This window comes from Nycticebus coucang, chromosome 10, assembly GCF_027406575.1.
Source record: "Nycticebus coucang isolate mNycCou1 chromosome 10, mNycCou1.pri, whole genome shotgun sequence".
Classification (NCBI taxonomy): domain Eukaryota; kingdom Metazoa; phylum Chordata; class Mammalia; order Primates; family Lorisidae; genus Nycticebus; species Nycticebus coucang.
The window spans coordinates 76,848,008-76,860,466 of record NC_069789.1 but is presented as its reverse complement, the minus strand read 5'-3'; the positions used below and the strand labels follow the sequence as shown (position 1 = coordinate 76,860,466).

The 12,459-nt window shown below is 36.8% G+C and overlaps 1 protein-coding gene across 6 annotated transcripts in view; it reads left to right on the top strand.

Moving 5' to 3' along the window:
* The window catches only part of SWT1 (SWT1 RNA endoribonuclease homolog), a 108,377-nt gene that overhangs the window by 19,805 nt on the left and 76,113 nt on the right, over positions 1-12,459 (top strand). For all 6 annotated transcript variants that reach the window (XR_008383317.1, XM_053608240.1, XM_053608241.1 and 3 more), the window contains 5 exons: positions 1,696-1,755; positions 3,575-3,704; positions 5,183-5,284; positions 5,692-5,880; positions 10,147-10,240. Coding sequence is in view for 5 of the 6 variants with exons in the window: in XM_053608240.1 (XP_053464215.1) it covers positions 1,696-1,755; positions 3,575-3,704; positions 5,183-5,284; positions 5,692-5,880; positions 10,147-10,240 (575 nt within the window). In the remaining variant the exon portion in view is untranslated. The remainder of the gene's footprint in view (positions 1-1,695; positions 1,756-3,574; positions 3,705-5,182; positions 5,285-5,691; positions 5,881-10,146; positions 10,241-12,459) is intronic.

Sequence of the window (12,459 nt, the reverse complement as noted above, 5' to 3'; positions counted from 1 at the left end):
AGGTACGTGGGCATATAGATTGTTCAGTATGGCTGGAGTTGTGTAGAGACTCTACAGGAGAGGAAGTTGGTATCGAAGCCAAGGTCCAGACAATGGGTGGTTTTTTATCTCCTGGGAAAGACTGGCATTTTATCTTGTGTCTTGTAGATGGAAGAGAGGCATTGAACCTAATCAGGGAAGCAGTATAACTGTTTTCCATTTAGAATCACGTCAGTGGATAAACAGTTATTTCCCTTATTATTGATATTTCTTTTAATCATCCCCAGGAAAGGCTTCATCCCAATCCATGTATTTAATAAAGTGTGATAGGAGAAGGCAAACAGTTAAATGCTTTTATTTAACTGTAATAGGTTTAAGGTTTTCAAGGAAAATTGACATGAACTTTTTTGGATTGCTGGGTGATAGAAAATTTATTGAAATCATCAGAAGTGCCTTGTGGTTAAAGAGCATGAGGGTAGTAGTGACCTAAGGAAGAGAATAAAGATACTTAGAAGCCACAGGAATTTCTGACTTGTTTGGCACTTCTTAGTTTAAAAGAACTTTAAAGATCTAATAAGATTTAAAGTCAAATGAAGAAGGGATTATACATCCCCAGGTTATGGGATAGTAAAACTGTTATAATGGGCCGATTTGTGTGATGTATCTGGTGTCATACCATGTGAAGTTCAATGTTAGAAAGTTAGGGTGGAGGCTGAATTCCCATTAAATCACTTCTACATATGATATACTTATTTAAAGAGGGCCTTTAAACCATAAATAGCTTCCTACATATAATGTACTTGTTTAAAGAGGGTACTTTATACCATAAATAGCTTCCTGTAAAATACATGTGAGTTTGGAGTTATCTTGGAGACTTTCTACAAGATGATTTGGCTCAGTAGTGCTTTTGCTGAGCTTCTGGTGATCTGTATGCAAGGTCAGGTAGGTCTCATCCACTGAGCAGAAGTGCCATTGGAAAGTTGGAATTTATAGAGAGATTTTTAATCTCTGGTAGGAGACAAAAAAATAAAACACAAACATCTGATGGTCTAAACACAACCATGTATTTTTTCAGCTTTTTATTTATTTTTATTTTTTATTTTTAGCCTTATTATAATCCTCTCATTCCTTTGTTGTTTTGTCATATCAACTTCAGAAGTGGCTCAGTTACTCTTGGATAAAAATTTTTTCAGCTTTTTCTCCCTAGCCTTATTATAATCCTCTAGTTCCTTTGTTTTGTCATATCAACTTCAGAAGTGGCTCAGTTACTCTTGAATAAAAAGCTACTGAATGTCAGCTTGCTTACCTTTGCCGTAGTTCTACACGTATTTCTCAGGGCAGCATATAGTTTTATTCTTAGAATGTGAATATTTTTAGGAATGTATATTTGAATAAGTAAACCTTAAGTTTTACCACGTATCATGACCTGATAGAATGGTGCTTTTCTATTCTACCAGTAGTTTGTCACCTGGAGACAATTTTGCCCCTCAGAAGATATTGGGCAATGTTCAGATTGAGATGGATGTGGGTAGTGCTACTGACATCTGGTGGATAGAGGTCAGGGATCCTGGTAAATAAATACCCTACCATTGCTCAGGATAATCCCCAAAGCAAGGAATTATCTGACCTCAAATGTTAATACGTAGGCCAAGCTTGAAAAACTTGTTTCTAGGTGTATCCTTCATTATTAACTAATAAAAATTACTTTCATTTCAGAGTTTTGAAGCACCATGTTCTTCAGGGTCATCTGAAAATATTCAAGATACAGATCAAGAGGTTACTGATAAACTTCTTTACTTTGAATATTTCAAATGAAATTAAGTCAAATAATCAAATGAAATGATAGCTTTTTAATACAAAGACTATAAAATCCTAGATAATATGAAAACAGTGAATTCTCTACTTAAATATATGTTCTTATGAAATAATAAACTATTTGGAACAAGTATTTATACTTACTCATTTACCTTTTTAACCTATGAGGTTTTTGTTTGTTTCTTTTGGGTTAATATAATTAGGTTTCATTATTTGTTTGCAAGGTAAAGTCCAAAGTCTGAGTTGTAGTTGAGTCTTTCACCCAGGAATTGTGCCATATACCTTTAAATTGTACCCAATAGGTCGGAATTTACCGATCCCATCCCACCCCAGCCCACCCCCAGCCCCATTACCTTTGTTTCTAATAAGCTAATCTGTTTTGAACAAAGAGCATGGAGTCTATAGCCCACAAGTTTTCTCAATTTTGTTTTAATGCTGTCACACTGCAGTATGTTTATGCTTAAGGTTCCCAAAATGCAGTAGGACATTAACGTGTTTTGTCTCATTTTTCTAATCAGCAATAAGATGAAAATGTTATTCAGTGAAAATGAGAGTTTTATGAATGCTTTATCTTTTCCCAGCTAGAATCTCCTGAGTGATCTTCATAAAATTTTATGTTCCCTGATTCTAAATTAAGATTCGATTCATAGAATACTTTGTATTTTCCAATTTAAAGAAGACTTTTAAACTATATTAAGTGTATTTTATTTGTAACAGTTTTATTTTTCTGTCTGGTGGGTAAATGTTCTTTGATAGATGAGGGATTTCTAAATGTAGATTATATTTTCATTTTTTGGCATCAAAGTACATCAGTATTTCACACAAGTAAAAAGGGTCTTAAGATCTAGATTTTGGTTTATGGTGGTTCATAAGCAATCTCAGAAATCTCAAGAAGAATGCTTGTTACCATGAAAAAAAATTTGACTCTTAAAGTACTTTACAGTGAGAATCAGAATGAGAATAAAGTTATTTTTATGTCTATGTGCTTGGCTTTGTGCAAGGAGTTTCACGTAGCTTATTTTATTTAATCTTCACAAAAATCCTGAAGGGAAATAGGTATTTAGTATTACTGTTTTATGGATGAACAAGATGAGACCCAAAGTTGTTAGATAATTTGTTTTCCTAAGGCTACAGTAATAAGAGAACTTTTTTGAAAACTATATGTATGTTGGGCCGTGCCTATGGCTCGCATCAGCCCCATATACCGAGGGTGGTGGGTTCAAACCTGGCCCCGGCCAAACTGCAACAAAAAAGTAGCTGGGCATTGTGGTGGGCGCCTGTAGTCCCAGCTACTCGGGAGGCTGAGGCAAGAGAGTCAGCTAAGCCCAAGAGTTGGAGATTGCTGTGAGCTGTGATGCCACGCTACTCTATTGAGGGCCACAAAGTGAGACTGTGTCTCTAAAAAAAAAAGAGAGAGACTCCATCTCTACGAAAAGTAGAAAAAAAGTTAGCTGAGTGTTGTGGCGGGCTCCGGTAGTCCCAGCTACTTGGGAAGCTGAGGCCTGAGGATGGCTTGTGCCCAAGAGTTTGAGGTTACTGTGAGTTATGACGCCAGGCACTCTACCCCAAGGCTACAGAGTGAGACTGTCTCAAAAAAAAAAAAAAAAACACAAAAAACTATGTGTATATTTATAAATCTGTCTTTTTACTATGTTGTCTCCATATGTTTTTGCAATTTTTTTCTATGAATCATCTCAAGTGAATTAATGAATTAATTGCTTTGTATTAATCTGCAAAGTAAATAACTCAAAATATTTCACTGGGGTCTTTTGCAATTTAGATGCAGATAGTAGAAGAGCTTCATGCTGCACGTGTGGGAAAATCTTTGGATTTACCTTTGGTTCCTCCTTCTGGAGAGTTAATGAGTATGGAAATTGATTTGGTGGAAGATGATGTACATTCTTCTGCTGGTATATCCTATGTGTTAATATTTATGATCTATGCTTTCTTTTTTTATTGTTTGGGATTCATTGAGGGTTCAAAGAATTAGGTTACACTGATTGTGGTTGTTAGGTAAAGTCCCTCTTGTAATTGTATCCTGCCCCTAAGAGGTGTGCCATACACGGTGACCCTTCAGCCCCCTCTCTCCTCCCCTCTCCCTGATTCCTTGTGATAGATGTATTAGATCATCTGCTGCCTTCATATTAGAATCGACTACACTGGATTCTTCCTTCTCCGTTCTTGTGATGCTTTATTAAAAGGAATGTATTCTACCTCCATCTAGGTTAATACAAAAGATGTAAAGTCTCCATCTTTTTTTGATCTATGCTTTCTTTTTTTTTTAAATTTTATTTATTTATTTATTTATTTATTGCAGTGTTTAGCCGGGGCTGGGCTTGAACCCGCCACTTCTGGCATATGGGGCCGGCACCCTACTCTTTTGAGCCACAGGTGCCTCCCGATCTAAGCTTTCTTAAGAATTAATGTGCCAACATTCAGTTTTTATAATATTTACATGAAAAATGTTAAAATGTGCTCATTTTTTTAAATGACAAAGTAATAGTTTTTTTGACAATAGAAATCAGATTTGATATTTTTAAAAATATATTTCACATTAATAGTTAGACAGACTTTTTTTTTATTAAGAGGCAGTAATCAGAATTATGAGTTGGTTTTTATTTTTGCTCTTAATCATAACTTTTAATAACTTCAGCTATGTGAAACACTAATCAGAAATGATGCAGATTGCTTGAAGGTATTCATAGATTTCTTATTCATATAGTAACACTTTGATAATTTTTTACTCTTGAGAGAAGATGATAGAGATAACACCAAATCTGTTAGTATACTATTTTGAATTCTATTTGTAATAGTAGCAATGCTACCTTACATTCACATTGCATTTCTAATTTGCTGTATTACTATGCATTAACTATCAGAGATGCAAAACAGGACTCAAAAACATACTTTCTGAAAGGAAAAGTCAACTTATGATTTAAAGTCCACCTATAAGCAATTAATATTCTATTGGTGGTGTATAATTAAACATTGATTAACTTTGTCTTAGGAAGTAGAGTAATAGTATTTTGTTTTTGTTATCTAAAAGACTTCTTTTAAGAATGCTATCAAAAACATTCTCCTGGGGTGATTTTCCGTAGTCTTGGCTTTCTTTGCTACTTGAATCTAGATAAGCCCCCATCCTACACCCACCCCTAAAGTGGTTGCAGACCACTAAGTGATTCTTTGGGAAGAAATTTACTTGGCAACAAAAAGATGGGAAGGTACTTAACAGCTTGAGAGTCTAGTCAACTATGTGATTCTCTGATACACCTAAGTTTGTAAGACACATTTGAAATTAAATCGAATTGATGTGATATCACAGTTTTAGTCCCTGAATAAGTCTGTAATCAAGTGTCATAAAGTCTTAACTGTGCTCTTTTTTCTCTAGGAAATACTCCTTTAGACAAAAAGCTTCTAATTGTTATTGACACAAATATTCTCATGAATCATCTCAAATTTGTTAGAGTTTTGAAGACAACAGAAATGCCAGGTATAAATCATATTGACAGATTTCTTGAGTTAATATTTTATATTAATCGTGATAGGAGATCCCTCCCCCCAAAACATCTCCATTTGGATATGTTGTTATGTGTATATATTAATATAAGCTTAATCAACTGAAGTTTTAAAAAGAAACTTCACAGGTTAGCCTAGCAATCCACACTCGTTTGATCTTTGGCATTATTTATTTTTTTAATATTCTTTTGACACATACCCTTTTAATTTCCACTTTTTATGTATTGTGCCACTATTCATTGTGAATGTCTTAAAGGTAAGGATGATGTGCTTTAAAACATCAATTTTAAAAATAAAAAATGAAAAAATATTCAGTTTTATATCAGTGTAGTTTGGTAGCTCAATAAATGTTGAGTTCTAAGAAATCTTCTTATGTTTTAGGATTCGACAAACTTGTATTAATAATTCCCTGGGTTGTTATGCAAGAGCTAGATCGTATGAAGGCAGGAAAACTATTAAAACATGCCCAGCACAAGGCTATACCTGCAGTTCATTTTATCAATGACAGTCTCAAAAATCAAGATAGAAAGCTATGGGGTCAGTCAATTCAACTTGCATCTCAAAAACTTTGTAAGTATTGTTTTCTCATGGTGCTTTCTGATAAAGACTTGTTTGGGGGCCGGTTCATTGGTACAAAGCTTTTAAAACGTTCATAGCCATTGGAATGTGAAATGGAAATGGCATCATGATGGTTTGTGGCTTAGTTTAAGAGTCTTTAATTTTTATTTTTCTGCTTCTCCTAGCTTTTCTCAGGTTATGCCTGTGTCTCACAGGTAGTGACTGTATAGTTCTATATGCATAGTTGTCTATATATATATATTTTTTTTTGGCCAGGGCTAGGTTTGAACCCACAACCTCCGGCATATGGGGCTGGCGCCCTACCCTTTGAGCCACAGGCACCACCCCATAGTTGTCTATATTATAGGACATTGGATTTCTTTAACTACTATTGTTGAGTGATGAGGCCAGTAAGTGATCTAGGTTTCTTTTTTCTTTTTTTTTTCTTTGGAGACAGAGCGTTACTATGTTGCCCTCAGCAGAGTGCTATGGTGCCACAGCTCACAGCAACCTCAAACTCTTGGGCTTAAGCCATTCTCTTGCTTCAGTCTCCTGAGTAACTGGGACTACAGGCACCCGCCACAACGCACGACTATTTTTGGTTGTAGTTGTCATTGTTGTTTAGTAGGCCCAGGCCAGGCTCGAGCCCGCCAGCCTTGGTTTATGTGCCTGGCGCCCTACTCACTGAGGTACACAGGTGTTCTATCACTGTATACAATGAGTATACTACAGAGATAGATGTTATTTTCCTGTTTGGCAGAACCTGTATTACAGAGGCATTTTTACAGTAAACGTGTTATTTCCAAACCCAGAATCTTTTATATATGTAGATTTACAGTATGTTAAATATCATGGATTTATACTTTCCATTGTACCCATACTCACCGGAAGTTTTAAAAGATTTCATCTTACATTGAATCTAATCATGGTATTAACCCACGATTAATAGCTGGTATAGCTGTTTAATCTTAAATATTTGAAGAAAAATGGCCTCTACCATTCATTTACTCATTATCTTAACAAATATTTATTAGGTCTTAGTATATTCCAGATATAATACTCATTTTGAGTGTAAATAATCTGTGTTGAAAGCCTTACTTGGTTGTAATTTTAGCCTTGTTCTTAATTATTTCAAAATTGCATTTACTTGAGATAGTATGTATCTATTATAGTGGGGAGAGTATAGGATTTGAAAGCTGACTGACCTGGGTTTATAAACTAAGCTGGGGAAAATTAAAGGAGACAAAACTGAATAAGTGAAATGGGGAGGAGATAATCTCCATGTCATGAAATGATTGTAAAGATTGGTTGAGTTAATCTATTAAGCTACTTAATAGTTTATGGTTCAGAAAAGGAAACAATTCTCTTGTGTTGGTTATTGTATGAAAAGCTTATACAGATTGATAAGAGAAAACAATCTATCACATTTTTTTTGGTGTGTTATCTTTTTATTGCTTCTAAGTTTAGAAAGTTTCTTTCCCTACACTCACAGTGTTGGACTGCTTTGGGAATATGAATTTATAACTTATTAGGAGAGCTGTATTTAGCAGTGTTCATTAAAGAACATAGGGCATAATTCTTTTTTTTAGAAATTTATTCTAAAAACCAGTGGAAGATGCTCATAGTGATTTATATAACTAATATTTATCATAGCATTATTTGTGCAGCAGAAAAATTGGAAATAACTTGTATAACAACTGGAGATGTTTGTTCCGTATCTTTGAATTTTATTTCAGTATATTTTTGGTCATTCGTTTATTTGTCAAAGTATTGGGGGCTATAACACTAGATAAGAAAGATAACCCTTCTATTGAGGAACTTAAATTCTACTAGATATTGAAAATCTTAACTGTATGTAGAATTAATATTTGTACTGTGTGTGAGTAAAGGCCATGGCTTTTGCGGTGCCATTTAAGCTGCACCTTAAATAATAAATACATGATAGTTATAAGCACTTAACTATTGCTATATGCTGTGTGAAACATTGTCTTTGGTCTTGTTTTTACAAATGCATTATTTTCATAAAAATGGAAGTTTTACTACATGTTTTTTTTTTTTTTTGTAGAGACAGAGTCTCACTGTACCGCCCTCGGTAGAGTGCCGTGGCGTCACACGGCTCACAGCAACCTCTAACTCTTGGGCTTACGCGATTCTCTTGCCTCAGCCTCCCGAGCAGCTGGGACTACAGGCGCCCGCCACAACGCCCGGCTATTTTTTGGTTGCAGTTTGGCTGGGGATGGGGGATGGGTTTGAACCCGCCACCCTCGGCATATGGGGCCGGCGCCCTACTCACTGAGCCACAGGCGCCGCCCTTTTTTTTTTTTTTTTTTTTAATTTTTTTTTTATTTTTAATTTCAGTGTGCTTGTTCATTCTTCTTTGTTCTAAGTACTCCTTTTTTGTTGATTTTCTTCTTTCTCCTGCAGTGCTGGCTGTTTTTGATGTTGTTGGTAGAGACGGGGTCTTACTCTGGCTGACTGCTGCTCATATGGGTTTTGAACCTCTGAGCTCAGGCAATCCACCCGCCTCGGCCTCCCACAGCGCTGGGACTACAGGCGTGAGCCACCACGCCCGGCCAGGCACCGCCCTTTTTAACAATGAAAATACATTGTGGCATTAGGAAGGTTGAGAACCTGTTTGTCAGCAATTGATTAACATATGTTAGAAATTACTTGTAGACCAGGTATGGTGGTGGCTCACACCTGTAATCTGAGCACCTTAGGAGGGCAAGGTAGGAAAACCACTTGAGTCTAGGATTTGGAAACCAGCCTGATCAATATAACACAACCTGTCCTTAAAAAAAAATTTTTTTTTTTTTTTGAACAAATGATCTGGGCCTAGCAGTTCAGGCTTTTTGTAGTAGCTCTTCAAGAGGCTGAGGCAGTAGGATCCCTCGAGCCCAGGAATTTGAGGTTGTAGTGAGTGATAATGACACCACTGCACTCCAGCTAGGACAACAGAGTGAGACCCTGGCTCAAAAAGCAGATACTTCTTGTGTTTTTTGCCTAAGACCCATATTTCCTTCTCCTGTACATCTCTAAATGTACTACTTCAGGGTGAACACAAGAAACTGGTTCTGTTGCTGGTAGATAAAGTGCCCATTAGTTCACAGACATCTTAAGCTGAGAAAATGTTAAGTATGATGTATTTATACAATTTACTTATACTGTACTAGACTGAATTAATACTGAAATTTGCACTTTTGGGTTTTTAGTGTGACATTTAATCCAATCACCACATTTCTTTCTTTTGAATTTACTACTAACCAGGTTTTAGTCCATAGCAGTAGTAGTAGACTAACCTAACCGCTTTAAGTCCACACTGTATGCTATATGAATTCTGTATCCAGAGTTTTCAAAACATTGTTTTGCTCTCTTACCTAATACAGTTTTTTTTTTTCTTGAGACAGAGTTTCACTACGACGCTCTCAGTAGAGTGTTGTGGTATCACAGCTCATAGCAACCTCAAACTGTTGGGCTCAAGTGATTCTCTTGCCTCAGCCTCCTGAGTAGCTGGGACTACAGGTGCCTGCCACAATGCCTGGCTATTTTTTTGTTGTTGTTGCAGTTGTCATTGTTGTTTAGCAGGCCAGGGCCAGGTTTGACCCTGCCTGCTATGTGGCTGGCGCTGAACTACTGAGCTACTTATGGGTGCCGAGCCCTTAATACAGTTTTTTTTTTAGAGCAATTTTAAATTCACAGCAAAGATAGACAAAAGGTACAAGGATTGCTCATATATACCCTACCCCTGTATTTGCAGAGCCTTCCCTATTATCAACATCCCATACCAGTTACAGTTGATGAACCCTTACACATCATTATCACCCAGACTCTAATTACCTTAGGGTTCACTCCTGGTGTACATTCTCTGGGTTTGGGCAAATGTATAATGACATGTAAAGTAGTTTCAGTGCCCTGAAATTTTAGAATATTTTTGATTTAGAACTGCATCAAGATTTTGAGTGTGCTGGGCGGCGCCTGTGGCTCATTGAGTAGGGCGCCGGCCCCATATGCCAAGGGTGGCGAGTTCAAACACAGCCCTGGCCAAACTGCAACAAAAAAATTGCCAGACGTTGTGGCGGGCGCCTGTAGTCCCAGCTGCTCGGGAGGCTGAGGCAAGAGAATCGCGTAAGCCCAAGAGTTAGAGGTTGCTGTGAGCCGTGTGACGCCACGGCACTCTACCCGAGGGCGGTACAGTGAGACTCTGTCTCTACAAAAAAAAAAAAAAAAAAAAAAGATTTTGAGTGTGCTTATTGACAGATACTTTTGTTAAATTTGCAGATGGATTGAGTGATGAAAACAATGATGACCGAGTATTAAAATGCTGTCTTCAGCACCAAGAATTATTCCCTTGTTCTCTTGTTATTCTGTGCACGTAAGTTCCATGGTCATTTTACTCTTCTTTTTAAGAAATAAACTATAATGGCTGGGCCTGGTGGCTCTCACCTGTAATCCTAGCATTCTGGGAGGCCAAGGCAGGTGGATTGCTTGAGCTCAGGAGTTGGAGACCAACCTTAGCAAGAATGAGACCCTATCTTTAGTAAAAATAGAAAACACTAGCCAGGTGTAGTGGTGCATGCTTGTAGTCCCAGATACTTGGTAGGCTGAGGCAAGAGGATTGCTTGAACCCAAAGTTTGAGGTTGCTGCGAGCTATGATGCCACAGCACTTTACTAAGGGCAGTGAAATGAGATCTGTCTCAGAAGAAAGTAAAAAGCTATACTAAGGAATTTTGTTTTTTGTGTGGGGTTTTTTTTTTTTTTTTTGAGACAGAGTCTCACTCTGTTGCCCTGGGTAGAATGCCATGACATCAGACCTCACAGCAACCTCAAACTCTTGAGCTCAAGAGATCCTGTTGCCTCAGCCTTCTGAGTAGCTGGGACTATCGGAGCCCACCACAGCGTCCAGCTATTTTTTTTTTATTTTTTAATTAAATCATAAAGAGGTAGATCATATATACATTAATGCATTTATGGGGTACAGTGTGCTGATATCATATACAATTTGGAATGCTTATATTGTACTGGTTAATATGTCCCTTACCTCATTTACTTTATTGTGATAAGACATTTATACTCTATACTTAATAGTTCGGACATGTACTCTTGCAATATGCACCATAGGTGTGATCCCACCATTCACCCCCTCTCCATCTGACTTCCCTCCTTCCTTCCCATCCCCTCTCCGTCCTTCATTCTGGGCCATAGTTGTGATCTATTCTTCATATGAAAGTGTGAGTGATTGTAAATTGGTTTCATAATAGTACTGAGTATGTTGGATACTTTTTCTTCCATTCTTGAGATACTTCACTAAGTAGGATATGTTCCAGCTCCCTCCATATAAATATAAAAGAGGTAAAAATCTCCATCTTTTTTTAAGGCTGCATAATATTCATGGTATACATATACTACAATTTATTAATCCCTTCATTGGTCAGTGGGCACTTGGGCTTCTTCCATGACTTGGCTATTATGAATTGATCTGCATTGAATAATTTGGTGTAAATATCTGTTATAAAGTGATTTTTGGTCTTTTGGATATATTCCTAGTAGAGGAGGGACTTTTCTTAAACTGATAGAGGCCATCTATAGCAAACCCATAGCAAACCCACAGCCAATATTGTATTGAATGGAGTAAAATTGAAAACATTTCCACTCAGATCAGGAACCAGGCACGGTTGCCCATTGTCTCCACTGCTATTTAACATTGTAATGGAAGTCTTAGCCATCACAATCAGGCAAGAGAAAACAATCAAGGGTATCCAAATAGGACCAGAGGAGATCAAACTGTCACTCTTCACAGATGATATGATTTTATAGCTGGAAAACCCCAGGGACTCAACTGCAAAACTCTTAGAAGTGATCAAGGAATACAGCAGCGTCTCAGGATATAAAATCAATACTCACAAATCAGTAGCTTTTATATATACCAATAACAATCAAGCTGAAAAAACAGTCAAGGACTCTATTCCTTTTACAGTGGTGCCAAAGAAGATGAAATATTTGGGAATTTACCTAAAAATCTCTATAAAGAGAATTATGAAACTCTGAGAAAAGAAATAGCTGAAGATGGTAACAAATGGAAAAGCATACCATGCTCATGGCTGGGAAGAATCAACATTGTTAAAATGTCCATATTACCCAAAGCAATATACAAATTTAATGCAATCCCTATCAAAGCACCACTGTCATACTTTAAAGATCTGGAAAAAATAGTACTTCATTTTATATGGAACCAGAAAAAACCTCGAATAGTCAAGACATTACTCAGAAATAAAAACAAATCAGGAGGAATCATGCTACCAATCTTTAGTCTATACTATAAATCTATAGTGATGAAAACCGCATGGTACTGGCCCAGCTATTTTTAGTGGAGACAGGGTCTCTTGCTCAGGCTGAACTCGAACTCCTGAGCTTAAGCCATCCAGGGTGCTAAGATACAGCTGTGATTCACCGTGCTTGGCCCTTTATTAAAGAATTTTTAAAAATCATTCTACTGTATCCATCATACCAAGTATCAAAAAATCATAATTTTAAAACCTGCCAGTAAACATATCTATATCTGATAGTCTTATAATATATGAGCTCTAAAGAAT